Raw genomic sequence first — 13,949 nt, 5'->3', positions numbered from 1 at the left:
GTTATTGTGTTGACCCGAAAACTTATTAATTTCATGTTTTGTTACTAGTTAACAGGTCGTGTCAAAAATTGTCAGGTCTATATTCAACAAGATAGTCACAATAGTATACCCAAGCTGCAGGAGGGAGGGTGTTAAACCAAACTTGGACTCCATCCAAATTATGACCCAATAAACCAAGAGCATCCGTCACAAAGTTGTCTTCACGAAGAATATGTTGGAAAGAAATATGATCAAAATCTTGATTAGCCAAGGTACCGCAGACCTAAGATTGATAGCATCAACGAGAATCTTAGAATCCCCTTCAATTTCAAGTCTCCGAATTTGTCTAGTAGCAGCAATCTTAAAGCCATCAAGGAGAGCTTGGCCTTCAGCCACTAAAACATAAATATAACCTGTATTTCTGGCTCCCCCATAAACTGGATCTCGACAATCCTTTCAAATAATAAACTGGACCACCGGCCCGCAAAGCTCATCCGGGAGATGATTTTATTCAAAGAATATCCTATAGAAAATACAGTGTTGGTCTTGGTATCGTACACCGACCAATAATTCACCGTTTTTTTATTTTCCAGGCTAAATTTCCTCCCACATTTGCATTCATAAGTTGGAAAAACTAGCAAACCAACCTAGAAAATTCTCTCAGCTGTGGAGACAGGACGGAGGAAGACGACAATGACTGTGATGTTGTCTTTGCTCCCACGTTCTGCGGCTTCGGTCGCCAATCTCTTGGAGCACATTCCAGGCTCTTTCACCGTGTCCCGGATTATGTTTACAACCTCCGCATTGCTCACAACATCCCACAGTCCATCACTTGCCATTACCTGACAAAAATTTGGTTTATTTTTTCAAAAGAAAAGTAACAATGATTGAGATTAAACAGTTTAAGCAACATATTATTCGCTTCTAGATAGAGCAAACTCGGTCTGTAGGTTCGGTTGCCTATCAAACAGTACCATCTCCATATTGAAAGTTGATATATATATATATATATATATATATATATCCTTCAGCAAACAAAACAAATAAAATCTTATGAAAAAAGACACCCCTGAATCCATGAGAAAGAGAGAAGACAAATAATATACAAGTCTGACGCATGAAACATGCGAAGTCTCAGAGTAGCAGAGGCAACTTACTGAGTTATTTTGTTATGAACTTTGACGGAAATTATTGATAAGTTCTAATCAACTGATTCTTCTTAAGCGGCATTCTATTTGGTAACTAAAAGATAACCCAAATCAGGAATTGCAGACAAGACAGCAAAAAGGCAAGAGAAGGTAATTTGGCTCAATGCCTCGATACTTTCGAGGGTACATTATCATTGATTTAAATAGTGTACAATGACTTGATTTACAAGTATAATTAATATAAAAATAATACATAATGGGAATGTTTTAATAATACAGGGAAATCTGGAAATCATGATGAAACAGGAAACAATCCCAAGAGATCATGAAATAAGAATAGGGTTTATGGAGAAGCATCCCTAGAAATAATTTTTGAAAAACACCGAAATCACTCGGTTTCAAAGAAAATTTTTAAATACCAAGATCACTACCGAGTAAAACCACTTCTATAGAAACACTCCCAAACAAGCCCTAAGTAGGATAAATTGCAGCTTTTTATGTACGCGTAAGGTGTGACAAGTCCTTACCAAATACTCATCCTCTGGGGAGAGAATAGTTTCAGTTATCTCAGGTTCTGCAGTCACAGCAGGCTTTAGATCATCATCACCTATGGAACGAGTAACCTATTGGAAGAAAAGATGTCAAAGATACACATTCAACCGGAAAAGATGAACACGTTTGAAATGTTAATTACGTGCCAGTCACTGATATCTGCAGGTACCATCCGGAACAGTTATTCATTTTCTTATACTAGTCACTATCTTATGATAAAGCAGATAATATGTTTAATTACCCTGTTTAAAGATAACTTTGATGAGACCAAGATGGATTTCCTTTGTTAAACAAAATAAACCAAAATATTTGGTTTTCAACACAATGGTAATGGTTTCGATATATAAAAATTTATTTCTTGTTTCCAGAAAAGTTACTTCGAGAAAACTGGTAATGAATTCAATTTTTACCTTTGTTTGCCAAGAAAGCACATTGCAGAACCAACATGATAAAAAGTTGCATAGCAAAACTGTAAAAAGCTGAACAAAGTTGTACTTGTTTCCAAAGCAATATTATACAAAAGTATGTAATGTAAGTTATCTACGGATACTTTTGGGTGCAAAATAACATGTAGTTGAAAATAAAGAAGATAAAACACATCGCTCTTTTCCTCAAAAAAAATCTTATGTTGCACCACAATGGAAGCTGATTATTTTTGCTTTTCCTCTCGGGCAAAGTTTATTTATTTATTATGAATTATTATTATTTTTTTTTCCCAAACTAACTCAAACAAGGGTTCAGCCTTTCTGCTGGAGAAAATAACCTACCCACATAAGTAGCAGAAAACAAACAAACGTCAAATATCAGACTTTTGGAAGAAAATATTGCAAAAGTATCATGATATCTGAAGGCACAAACCTGAAGAGCAGCACGACCCACCCTCCAATTATCGACTTGCCATCTTACGTCTCCTCCTGCACTAATAACCCGATCCCTTTCCTCGAGACAGCTTGCAACGTGATCCTAATATTTCATTCATTATTCTGAGGAATAAAACCTTGTACTAAACCAGAATGACCAAACAGGAATGTATCAAGTCTAAGTCACCTTGCTTAGAACAAGGGGGTGGCCAGCACGACACAGTATTGTCCTGCAATCTCCTGCATTAGCTACAATAAGTTTATTTCTAACAATAAGAGCTGCAGCTGCAGTGCAACCAGGATGCCAGTCCTTCTGGATAACTCTCTTGGATTTACGAGAAATATCCAGCTCAGCTCTAAATGCTATATCAGTCTTAATGAATGCCTCGAACAATGCACTTCTTGGACTGCATTTAGAGATAAAGTCAACTAGTCAAATAAAATATACAATGTTAAAAAGAGAGAAGAATGGAAGGAACAAACCTGCTAATCGAACTTATAGCTTGCAGGAATCCTGGAAAAGCTCGAGCTGAAAATTCGGCAGCTGCTGCACCTGCATTTTGTTACAGTTATATCCTTGTAGCACAGCTTAGAATCAGGTTGCTAATAGAAATACCAAATACACAATTAGAAAGATAAATTGCCAAACTTCACCTCTATGACCATCAAAAATACCAAAAACATGGATATCCCTTTCATTACACACATGTGGCAAAAGGAAATGTGTATCCTCCATCGTCTCCCTTCTGCCACAGGTAGCAAAAGATCCCCAAGAAAGTACTGGATGATATGCCAAAGTATCATTTGAAGCTTGAAGCCACTTTTCCAAACCATGCTTAGGTTCACAAGCTCTATTGATGGAATTTTCTCCCTGAGTAAACCAGTTAATACCCTCTTGATAAGCTTGAAGATTGTTGCCAACATCTATAGGCTGATTACCAAGAGAATTAAGAGAATCGTGAAAGGAACTATCTGGCTCCTTTATTTTCTCTCTGTGTTTCAAAATTATAACAAGTTCAGCAACTATGTCATCGAAAGAAGGCCTGTTTTGAGAATTTGCATCCCAACATCTCTGTATCACTGATAATAAAGCTGGTGGCACACCAGACTCAGGATCAGCAAGAACCGGTCGCAATCCATCTGACACCACTGCTGCTGTAAGTTGCTGCTCTGTGTAGTTCATCTCCAGTACAGTGTGCGCCTGCTAGCATGATGCACCAATCAGCTACTAGCTACCATGAGCTATTCAGTGACAAATTTGAGTCATATCCATAATAAAACATGATAATTTATTTTTGTTGGATAACAAACGTAATTGCATCAGAGATGCTGCTTGAAATTCAAGATCATAGTACTGATTGTTAGAACATTAAACATTTACATGAACCCATCTATAGATTGAAGTAATTCTTACTAATAGTCTAAAAACTAAAGGCAGGTAGTCAGACAGAAAATATGTTACAGGATATAAGCAAAGGCTTAGGTGATGAAGCAGCATCAACGTTGGAGTGTTTGCAGCGGAATGGAGGAGGGGCATTTTATCTTATTTTCTAGTTCCTCTTCCTTTAGACTTCTTCCCTAATTTGCTACAATTCCACATCAGCCTCCATGCCATTTAATGATTATAAAATCTCCACATCGCTTTGGTTTAATACCCTTGGATTTGATACCCCAAAGGCTAAAAAGTTGTAAATATATTTATGAACTTGTTTGCCTCCAGATCCTGACCCTAGAATAAAAACCACAAACTAAAACACTGAGAGTCTAAGACAAAGAAAAGGGAATGTTTCATTGAAATTAGCAGAAACTCATGTGATGAGACTGTGATGCTTTCCCTAAATTTATCGGAGGATGGGATGCTTTCAGGCCTTCTTTCTTAGCACAGGCTATGAACCATATCGTGTGCCTTGCAACGCCTCATCAACAAGGCCACTCAACCTTTTTTCACTATGTTTGACCGCTATTTCCAACTGATATTTGGTTTCGACTATATCGGACCCATACTTGAATTTCCACATCACTACCTCCCAAACTTCTGATATAACTGCAGAAGTCAGAAGATATTTTTCGTACTTGGATGCTTTATTCAAAGTTAGCAGTTTTGAAATTCTAAACCCTCTTCATCTATTAAACATTTATTTCCAAGTAACAAATCAATGTTAAACAATACGATGCCATAAAATCAAGTAAACGAATGCTACCATAGATGGATTAAATATAAAAATACATCTGAAAATGCCGGAAAATTACTTGTGCAGTAAACCATAATGCAAACCAAAAATAAGCTGGAATTTTAAAAACTAATCCCTCGGGATAATATACTATTCACAAAAATGGGCATGTGAACCCAAACATCAATGCAGTCCAAAGATCCGAATAGTTGGACCTCATTCAAGGTCAAGAATCATCCTTACGAAAAATCTCCAAAACCCAAACATGTATTAGCAACAAGAATCATATGCCACATCAATCCAACTGTAAATCAACATCTCTTAATATATTGCAAGTTAAGCAGCAAAACACAAATGAGAAAGGCTACCTGGGCTTCCGCACGAAGATCAGTATATGGAACAACACCGGTCAGAAGCTCACTGCAAGAGGATCATACTGAAATTTCATATTCATGGGAAAAAGAGATGAAAATTTAAACTGCATGCTTGTCTATAAAATATTAACATAATAATGAAATTACTACTATAAAATGTAATTGATGCAGAACAATATCTTAGGGATATTTTAATACAGTTTATTTGTATTCTCCTGTTTCTAGTATGAGTAAGATTACTTTCCTTCATAGCCAGATTTGATTAATTATAAATATGTGCTTTGTAATTCAAATAATAGCATACTTGATTGATGAATGAAATTTCCTCACCTTGAATTATCTCTCGCCTTTCTGTCCTCTTAAACCCTGATCTCCCCTTCTGTTCTAGATTTCTCTTCGGTTTATCTATTTCTTCTGTCTTCCTATTCTGAATCCTCTGTTTCTCTTATATTCAGACCTAGTTCCTCTTGCCTTCTAAAATCTCTTTCTGATTTCTAAACTTTGGTTACTTGTTCTACATCAGCAATTTTGGTTACACAACTATTCATTGTGATCTGGTATATTTATAAATTTAAGGTTTATTTTACAAGAAAAATCTTTGTAGACAGTTCGGATCATCACACAACAATAAAATGTGGATCCTCCACGATGTCCCATGGTGTTATCTGAGGGACCACTCAACTAAAACTCGCTACTGTTCTGATTCCAAATTGGGAAGTAATGTGTATCCCCCCTGTTCCCATCATGGAATAGATGAAATAAATAAAAAAATGGACTTTTGTTCAGGAATGAAATCTTATTGGATTTGCACATATCCAATTCATCCTTCGGAACCATATCACATCCCGGATATGATGAAATAGGATGAATTGAGATGGTATTTTGTAAATACGTAATTTATCTTGAATATATTAACTATTCTTTATCTTCCGATTTTGGGTGTATGTATTGATTCAAATGAAGTTGCTCTACTTGTTGAGAAGCTGATTACTGGTATCAGAAACATCCAGACATAGATTATGTTCTGATTCAGCTGACTCAATTAATGTACTAGTGAGACTCATATAGTAGCAGTGTAAATGATCCTAAGGTAATTGAAGTCTACCCCCATTATTAGTTTCTAACTATTAGTACCTTAGGAGTTGAAGAAAAACATGACGTAAGGGATTATTGGCACTTTGCTCATAAAAACCCAGGCTGCACTGGCACATATCACAACTAAGGCAATGAAACATTATGTATCCTCACTGCAGAAGTTGTGAGTGGTACGATTATTGCAGAGTTGACCTCAAAGTCTATATGTAAAATGGGCAATGTAAATCCCTCCTTATTGAAGTAGAAAAGACTGAAAATAATCTCCAAACTGTTAGAAACGTGTCTTAAAAGTCAATCATGATGTAATCTTCTAAATCATTTCATGCAATTATTGGTTAAGTTTAATCAAAAGGGCAATCTTTTGTTCATTGAGGCCTCTAAAGTAAATCATGTGATGCATAAGGCATCTAAGATCGATTTCTAGAAACAAACTGGGGTGATCCTATCTCTAGTTTTATTTCTGTTCTCCCTAAACATCCCCTTAACTACCAATACACCTATGCTGCATCAAGGTCTAAAGGTCTTAAGGGCAAGTCTGACTACCATAAACATTTTTGTCAATAACCATATTTAAGGTCCCATAGCTCAATCCAATACTTCAAAACAAAATGTAAACAGCATCACTTAAAAGAACACGTATGGTCATCAGATACAACTGTAATAAAATTTGCTTTCTTAGGTTATCAACTCCTAAATACATACTTGAGTGAAATACCAAAGCTGTACACGTCTGACTTTTCTGTATGAGTTTCCTTCTTCAATATTTCAGGTGCCATGTAAATGAGGGTGCCAACCATATTCTTTTTGTGAAAACCACCAGTAGGCTTGCCAGATGACCTCCAATTCTCAAGAGAAACTCCTTTAAGATCTTCTTTATATACAGCCAAACCAAAGTCTGCTAAGTGGGGGAAAAGATCGTTGTCAAGCTGCATCATAAGAAAATTATAGTAGTTAAGTGCGTAAAACAAAAAGGTAAAAAAAAAGAAAAAAAAAAAAAAAAAGGATTTCTGATACTAAAGGACAAGATACTTAAGATAGACATTTACAAGAATATTTTCCGGTTTCACATCCCTATGTACAATCCCGAGGTTATGCAGGTATTGCAAAGCCTTTGCTGGAAAAGGACAAAAAAAGTGCTAAGGAAAACAATGAAAAATCATGGAACTAAACACTTTTAGAAACCTCTAGTTGAGAATGGTATAAAATAAAAAAATGACTAAGTGCAGCAATAAGTTCTAATTGCCAACTGATCAACGCAAGTTGCGACAATTCGTGACGTTGCAGTACCATAACATGAAAACTATCACCAGTTTATCCTAGCTCCACACCCTGCACCCCACAACTTAATTCAAGGACTATTTGCAGGCAGCCCTTGTGATAAGGCTAAATAGCAAAGACCTCTCGGAGGTTTAATAGTTAATAAATATGTACGTGTTTGTGTGTGTGTGTTAAAATGACTGCCAATGAAATTGTAAACTAGAAACCACAGCTATAACAGTTGTTCCTTCACTAAAGATGATCAATGCATTTCCTACAAAATAAGTTTGTGTCTGTTCTGATAATGATAGGGTTGAATGCTAGGAGGGTCTTAAAGAAAATAATTAGCATCCATCAAACTAAGTCATACCTAAATGGAGAGCAATCACAAGCACCTGATCGATACTCGGAGTCCATTCTTCCATGTGTAGTTTGTCAGACAAATTGGGTGATTCAAAGAATTCAAAGAAATACATGTAATTGGGAGGCCTTGCATGCGCAGCTACCAATTTTGCTAATCCCGGATGATCCAGCTTACTTAATGTCGTGATTAACAAGAAATAAACAAAAGTTAAACGAAATTGAAGGGCCACAATTACCAAAATCAATCATGACATTAGAAGCTCAACATTCATAATTTCATATGCATATATACATAATACACACAACACTAATATATATACACATATAGATATAACCCATTTCATAAAAATACCAAAGCAATTGCAATTCCTTGTGGAATTTATCAAGATCATCAGAAGTAGACAAGCTGGGTTTCTTGACAGCAACTTTCTTCCCATCCAAAAGTGCTTCGTATACAACACTCTCAGCCCCTAGTCGCACAGGTAGTCCCATAATCCAAACAACAAAATCAATTAATTAGCCAAAGAGGCTTATGAGGGAGGACAAGGACTTGGAGGATTGAGTGTTAATAGTTACCTCGGGCAACGGGTTTGAGGAGAGTGTAAGAGGAAGGTGGAAGATGGAGAGGAATGGAATTGCTGCTGCAGCAACCTCTAATGCATGCGTTTGGTTCCACAATTTCCATGACCATCTCTGCAATCTTCTCGAGCCAACACTGCTCCCTCTCGGCCTCCACAAACCAAACAAAAAGAAAGCGCGACGCAATTTCCCACAATTAATATGCCAATTGGGTGTCTACTTCTTCTTCTTCTTTTTTTTTTTTTTTTTTTTTTTTTTTTTTAAGGTGGAGTAGATTTTCCGCTCACCAGGAGGTGAATAGTAAAATTGTCATCTTGAACTTGTTATCTGCCTGGCCCATCACTACTACAGTATTAGTTTTAGGTGGTGGATGTTAGAAAACTCATGTCGATTATATCCGACATAAAGTCCTGACGGATATTTAGTGGCGGATATCAAAAAAATCATGTTAGTTATAACCGACAATATTTTTGAATCTTTTTTTAAATATTTTTGACAGATTCTGACGGTTTTTAAGTCAAATTTTGTCGGTTATAACTGACAGAAATTGACTATTTTATTATTTTACTTTCTGGCGGTTATTATTTTAGTATTCTGTCGGTTATAACCGACAGAAATGAAAATTTTATTTTTTTAAAATGTTATATTGATTAAAAATAAATAAATAAACACATATTTTAAATATTTTTTTTTCACTCATGACCCTAAAGTCTAATGAACCCAATTCCCACGAGCCATAAATTTTCTGAGAGAATAATAAAAACAGACTACAATCTGAAGCTCTATCATTTTTGTAATAAGGATTATACTCCCTCACAGGCAAGCAACAAGATACAAAGAAATTCAAACAATTTTTTTCAATGCGTCACAAAACACATTGTCAGGCACATAAACACACATGAATATTTGATGTACTCTATCATGTCTGATTTTATTATTTTAAAATGTTATATTGATTAAAAATAAATAAATAAACACATGTTTAAAATTTTTTTTTTCACTCATGGCCTGGTCGGATATAACCGACACGAACAAAGTAAAATTTTGGACGACCACCAGAATAATCTTTGAATGTTTATTTTTTTTTTGCGATTTTTTACACATGCTATCTCGGAGTTTATACAAACATATTTGACGGTTGGATCGTTGAAACTAGTTTCGTAGAATGCATATCCTATCAAATTGATAGATTTAACAAACACTTAAGAGTTAATGTTATATTGCCATTAAGTATAAAATAAGATTTATCCACTAGTGTAAATATTTTAAATTGAAGATCGAATTCATTCATTGCATTTCTTATAGGATCAATGAGTGTAGCTGCAAAAAATCATCAAAATCGGAGCTAAAATAACCGTTAAATTATAATTTTTCGTTTATAACCATCGAAAACTTTTGTTTCGTTACCTAATATGTGAATGTTTGTTTTTTGTGATTTTTTACGTATGCGATCTCGGAGTGTGTACAAACAAGTTTGACGATTGGATCGTTGAAAAATGTTTCGTAGAATGCGTATCGCATCAAAATGGTAGATTAAACCAACACTTAGAGTTAATGTTATACTTTCCCATCAAGTATAAAATAAGATTTTGTGGTATCCACTAGTGTAAATATTTTAAATTGAAGATCAAATTTATTCATTGCATTCTTATAGGGTCGAGCAGTGTAGCTGTAAAAAATCATTAAAATCGGAGCTAAAATAACCGTTAAATTGTGATTTTTAGTTTATAACCGTTGTTTTTGTTCCGTTACGTAATATCTGAATGTTTGTTTTTTACGATTTTTTACTATGCAATCTCGGAGTGTGTATAAATAAGTTTGACGGTTGGATCGTTGAAAAAAGTTTCGTAGAATGCACATCGCATCAAAATGATAGATTAAACAAACACTTAGTGTGACATCCCACATCGCCCAGGGGAGTGATCCTTAAATATATATTCCCATCCCTACCTAGCACAAGGCCTTTTGGGAGCTCACTGGCTTCAGGTTCCGTAGGAACTCCGAAGTTAAGCGAGAAGGGGGCTAGAGCAATCCCATGATGGGTAACCCACTGGGAAGTTGCTCGTGAGTTCCCAAAAACAGAACCGTGAGGGAATGGTAAGCCCAAAGCGGACAATATCATGCTACGGTGGTAGAGCAGGCCCGGGAAGTGATCCGCCCTGGGCCGGGATGTGACAATTTGGTATCAGAGCCTAACCCTGGTCGCGTGTGTGCCGACGAGGACGTCGGGCCCCTAAGGAGGGTGGATTGTGACATCCCACATCGCCCAGGGGAGTGATCCTTAAATATATATTCCCATCCCTACCTAGCACGAGGCTTTTTGGGAGCTCACTGGCTTCGGGTTCCGCATGAACTCTGAAGTTAAGCGAGAAGGGGGCTAGAGCAATCCCATGATGGGTAACCCACTGGGAAGTTGCTCGTGAGTTCCCAAAAACAAAACCGTGAGGGAATGGTAAGCCCAAAGCGGACAATATCGTGCTACGGTGGTGGAGCAGGCCCGGAAAGTGATCCGCCCCGGGGCGGGATGTGACACTTAGAGTTAATATTATACTTCCGTGAAGTATAAAATAAGATTTTGTGGTATCCACTAGTGTAAATATTTTAAATTGAAGATCGAATTCATTCATTGCATTCTTATAGGGTCAAGAAGTGTAGCTGTAAAAAAATCATCAAAACCGGAGCTAAAATAACCGTTAAATTGTGATTTTTCGTTTATAACCGTAAAAAACTTTTGTTCCGTTACCTAATCTCTGAATGTTTTTTTTTGCGATTTTTTACGTATACGATCCTGTAGTATCTACAAACAAGTTTGATGGTTAGATCATTGAAACAAGTTTCGTAGAATGCATATCTCAGTTAAATTTGCCTAAATTTTGAAGTGGGAAAAGTAATTTGTGCTAAATTTTTATTTATGTTTTTCAAGTATTGATTAGACAATATTTAGTTTGTGTGATAATATTTTCATTGTACAATTATCTTTTTGTTTCTTTATTGCATATTTTACATGGGTTATTATCTATTAAACCAAACAATTATTTATTTAATTTTTAAAAACGTATTAGATTTAAATACATATTATTTATTTATTTATTAAACCAAACAATAATTATTTTATTTTTTAAAATCGTAACCAAATTTTGGGAGGGAATTTTGGGGGGATTTTTGCCACCATTTTTTTTTGTCGGTTATAATCGACAGTAATGAAAATTTTATGTCGGTTTATATTTTAAAAAATATTTTTGGCGGTTTTAATTGACAGTAATAAAAAATTTCCAACATAAAACCCCTCCATCTCTTCCTTACGCCGGTGCCTTCTCCCTTCCCCCTTCCATTCGCACCCATATGTGCATCACTTGGAGAATGCATAAACTGACTAACAACACTTACTGCATATGCAATATCTGGCTTGGTGTGATGTAAATAAATTAACCTTCCAACTAACCTTTGATAACGATCTCTGTTAGTGGGAACTTGATCAAGGTGCAAATGAGTTAGTCAGTATACATGTAAGCTTAAGTTCTGGAGATTTTTATATAGGTTGTCTTGTCAAGCTCGAATTATCAAGGTGAGTGGGATCTTACATCTCTTCTCTTCTCTTCTCCTTTCTCCTCATTTCCTTCTCTCTTCCCCCTTCCTTCCCCATTTTCTCCCCTCCCTTCCTTCTGTCGGGTTCAACACTTGCAATTGAGAGCCTTTGGGAAAGGAAAAGATGAAATAATTCATTCACTTACGTATATGCGTGTGCTAGACATGAGTTAAGCACAGTTGTTACACTGCCAGATTCAATTGGGAGGTTGAAGCTCTTGCGCTACCTCGATTCATCCTCTTTTTGTCTGATTTTATTTTCTCGGAAACCAAACAAGCATCAACTTTTGATTTCTCAGAAACCCTAATTATCTATTTCTTCGATTAAAGTGATGTACGCTACGACGAGAAGGGGCAGAATTTGATTTGGAGAATCAATTTCGCTTGGGCTGTGGAAAAGGATGAGAACAAGAAGCAGAAGAAGAGCTCGAAAGAGAGTTTGGCGACGCAGTGGCAATGGTAGAGCATGGTGGAGAACTTGTAGCTGGCACACCAGGAGCTCTCCGTTGTCATAGATCTCATTAACACTGTAAGTATTTCGATTTTCATTTCAGGGAGAGATTCATTTGAATGAGCAATGCTTGCTGTGATTGAGTGATTCTAATGGAATGTGAATGTGTGCAGGTAGAAACAAACGATGCTATAACAGTGGTTAGCATGACGCGTCATAAGCCACTTCTTAAGGAAGCTATGTCTGATCTTGCTATGAATATGGAAAATGCAGTGAATGCAAGGGATATGGAAAATGCAGAAAGTGGTTGTTTATATTCTTTTTTATTACTAATATATTTTTTGTTAGTTTTATCCGGCAATAATGCTTTTATTTATTCTTATTAATAAATTCTCTGTTGGTTATATCCGACAGAAGTGCTGTTTTTTTTTAGTATTTTCTGTCGGTTTTAGCCGACATAAATGCTCTTATTTATTCATTATTAATATATTCTCTGTCGGTTATATCCGACACAATTTCTGTCGGTTTTAGAGTATTTTCTATCAGAAAATTCAAATCCTGACGCTGGCAATTCTGTCGCTTATTATATCCGCCACTTTATCCATTTTTTGTCGGATTTTGCTTAAAATCCGACAGTAATATATGTTTTTTGTCGGTTTTTGGACCGTTAGTTATAGATAATTTTGTAGTAGTGTATTTCTATTAACGCAAATGCTATAACACTTTCTCAAAGTGAGCATTTCTATGATGAGAAATAGTAAGGAGGTTTTTTCAAAAGTGACACTCTTCATTGACTATTTGCAACCTTCTGTTTTATAATATTAGCACGGGAGTTACGTTAAACTTTAAAACGGCAGAGAGTCTATGGAGAGTCCCACTTTGATATAGTCACCTTAGCATTTCTCCTCAATGAATTCTCTATCACCTCACAGTTTAATGTTACTTTTCATGCCAACAATTATAAACAATGTGCAAAAAATATGAGGTGATAGAGAGTACATAGAGAGTCTCACTTTTGAGTCTCGTTAGCATTTCTACTTCTATTAACCATAGTTAATTTAGAGTGGTCTTGTCCACCCACCTATTTTATTTCTCACACACCCTTCTCAATTTTTTGGCATTTAGATCAAATGAATTGAAGAAGATTAATGGACAAAAAATAAAAAAGGTGTGTTGAGAGTAAAAAGAGGTGTGTGAATAACACTACCGATAGCACTTATACTTGCATGGAATTTGGGAATCGGCATGCATGTGATGTATTGGTATAAAACCAACCCTTTCATTTCGATTTCAGTGAATTTTTTTAATTCACATTCATATATCGCTCTACTCCTTTGTCTTTAATGCAAAAGGATGTTAAGGGTATTCCATCAAGAATAACATCACCATTTTCAATAACCTACACTTATCTCCAGTAACGTTTACAAAATAATTTTTGAAGGGTGTTTTGTAAGATGAAAACGACAAAAGATTTTGTATTTTTATGAATTAAGAATGTGTCTGGTAGTTTAATTCGAGAATAGTTTTTGAATAAA

At 35.8% G+C, this 13,949-nt stretch overlaps 1 protein-coding gene across 5 annotated transcripts; it reads right to left on the bottom strand.

Moving 5' to 3' along the window:
- Window positions 1-440: 440 nt before the first annotated feature.
- On the bottom strand, window positions 441-8,633 carry LOC103937171 (protein kinase and PP2C-like domain-containing protein). Of its 5 annotated transcripts, none has more exons than XM_048579444.1 (12): window positions 8,376-8,633; window positions 8,152-8,287; window positions 7,807-7,973; window positions 7,226-7,293; window positions 6,882-7,105; window positions 5,079-5,130; window positions 3,194-3,743; window positions 3,023-3,092; window positions 2,727-2,946; window positions 2,538-2,642; window positions 1,655-1,750; window positions 441-821 (listed from the first exon to the last, which is right to left on the bottom strand). In XM_048579444.1, the coding sequence occupies exons 1-12, from the start codon at window positions 8,488-8,490 to the stop codon at window positions 627-629; spliced, it is 1,998 nt and encodes a 665-aa protein (XP_048435401.1). In that variant the 5' UTR covers window positions 8,491-8,633; the 3' UTR covers window positions 441-626. The 5 variants fall into 5 exon arrangements, with proteins under 5 accessions (XP_048435401.1, XP_048435403.1, XP_009345360.1 ...); XM_048579446.1 differs by having other exon boundaries at window positions 3,194-3,740; window positions 8,376-8,628; XM_009347085.3 differs by having other exon boundaries at window positions 8,152-8,269; window positions 8,376-8,626.
- Between the last annotated feature and the right edge of the window lie 5,316 nt (window positions 8,634-13,949).

This window comes from the organism of the source record quoted next, unplaced genomic scaffold (genome assembly GCF_019419815.1).
Source record: "Pyrus x bretschneideri cultivar Hongxiangsu unplaced genomic scaffold, Pyrus_bretschneideri_v1 Contig135, whole genome shotgun sequence".
Taxonomy (NCBI): Eukaryota; Viridiplantae; Streptophyta; class Magnoliopsida; order Rosales; family Rosaceae; genus Pyrus; species Pyrus x bretschneideri.
Note: the sequence above shows the minus strand (reverse complement) of the source record. Positions and strands in the feature narration are given on the sequence as shown.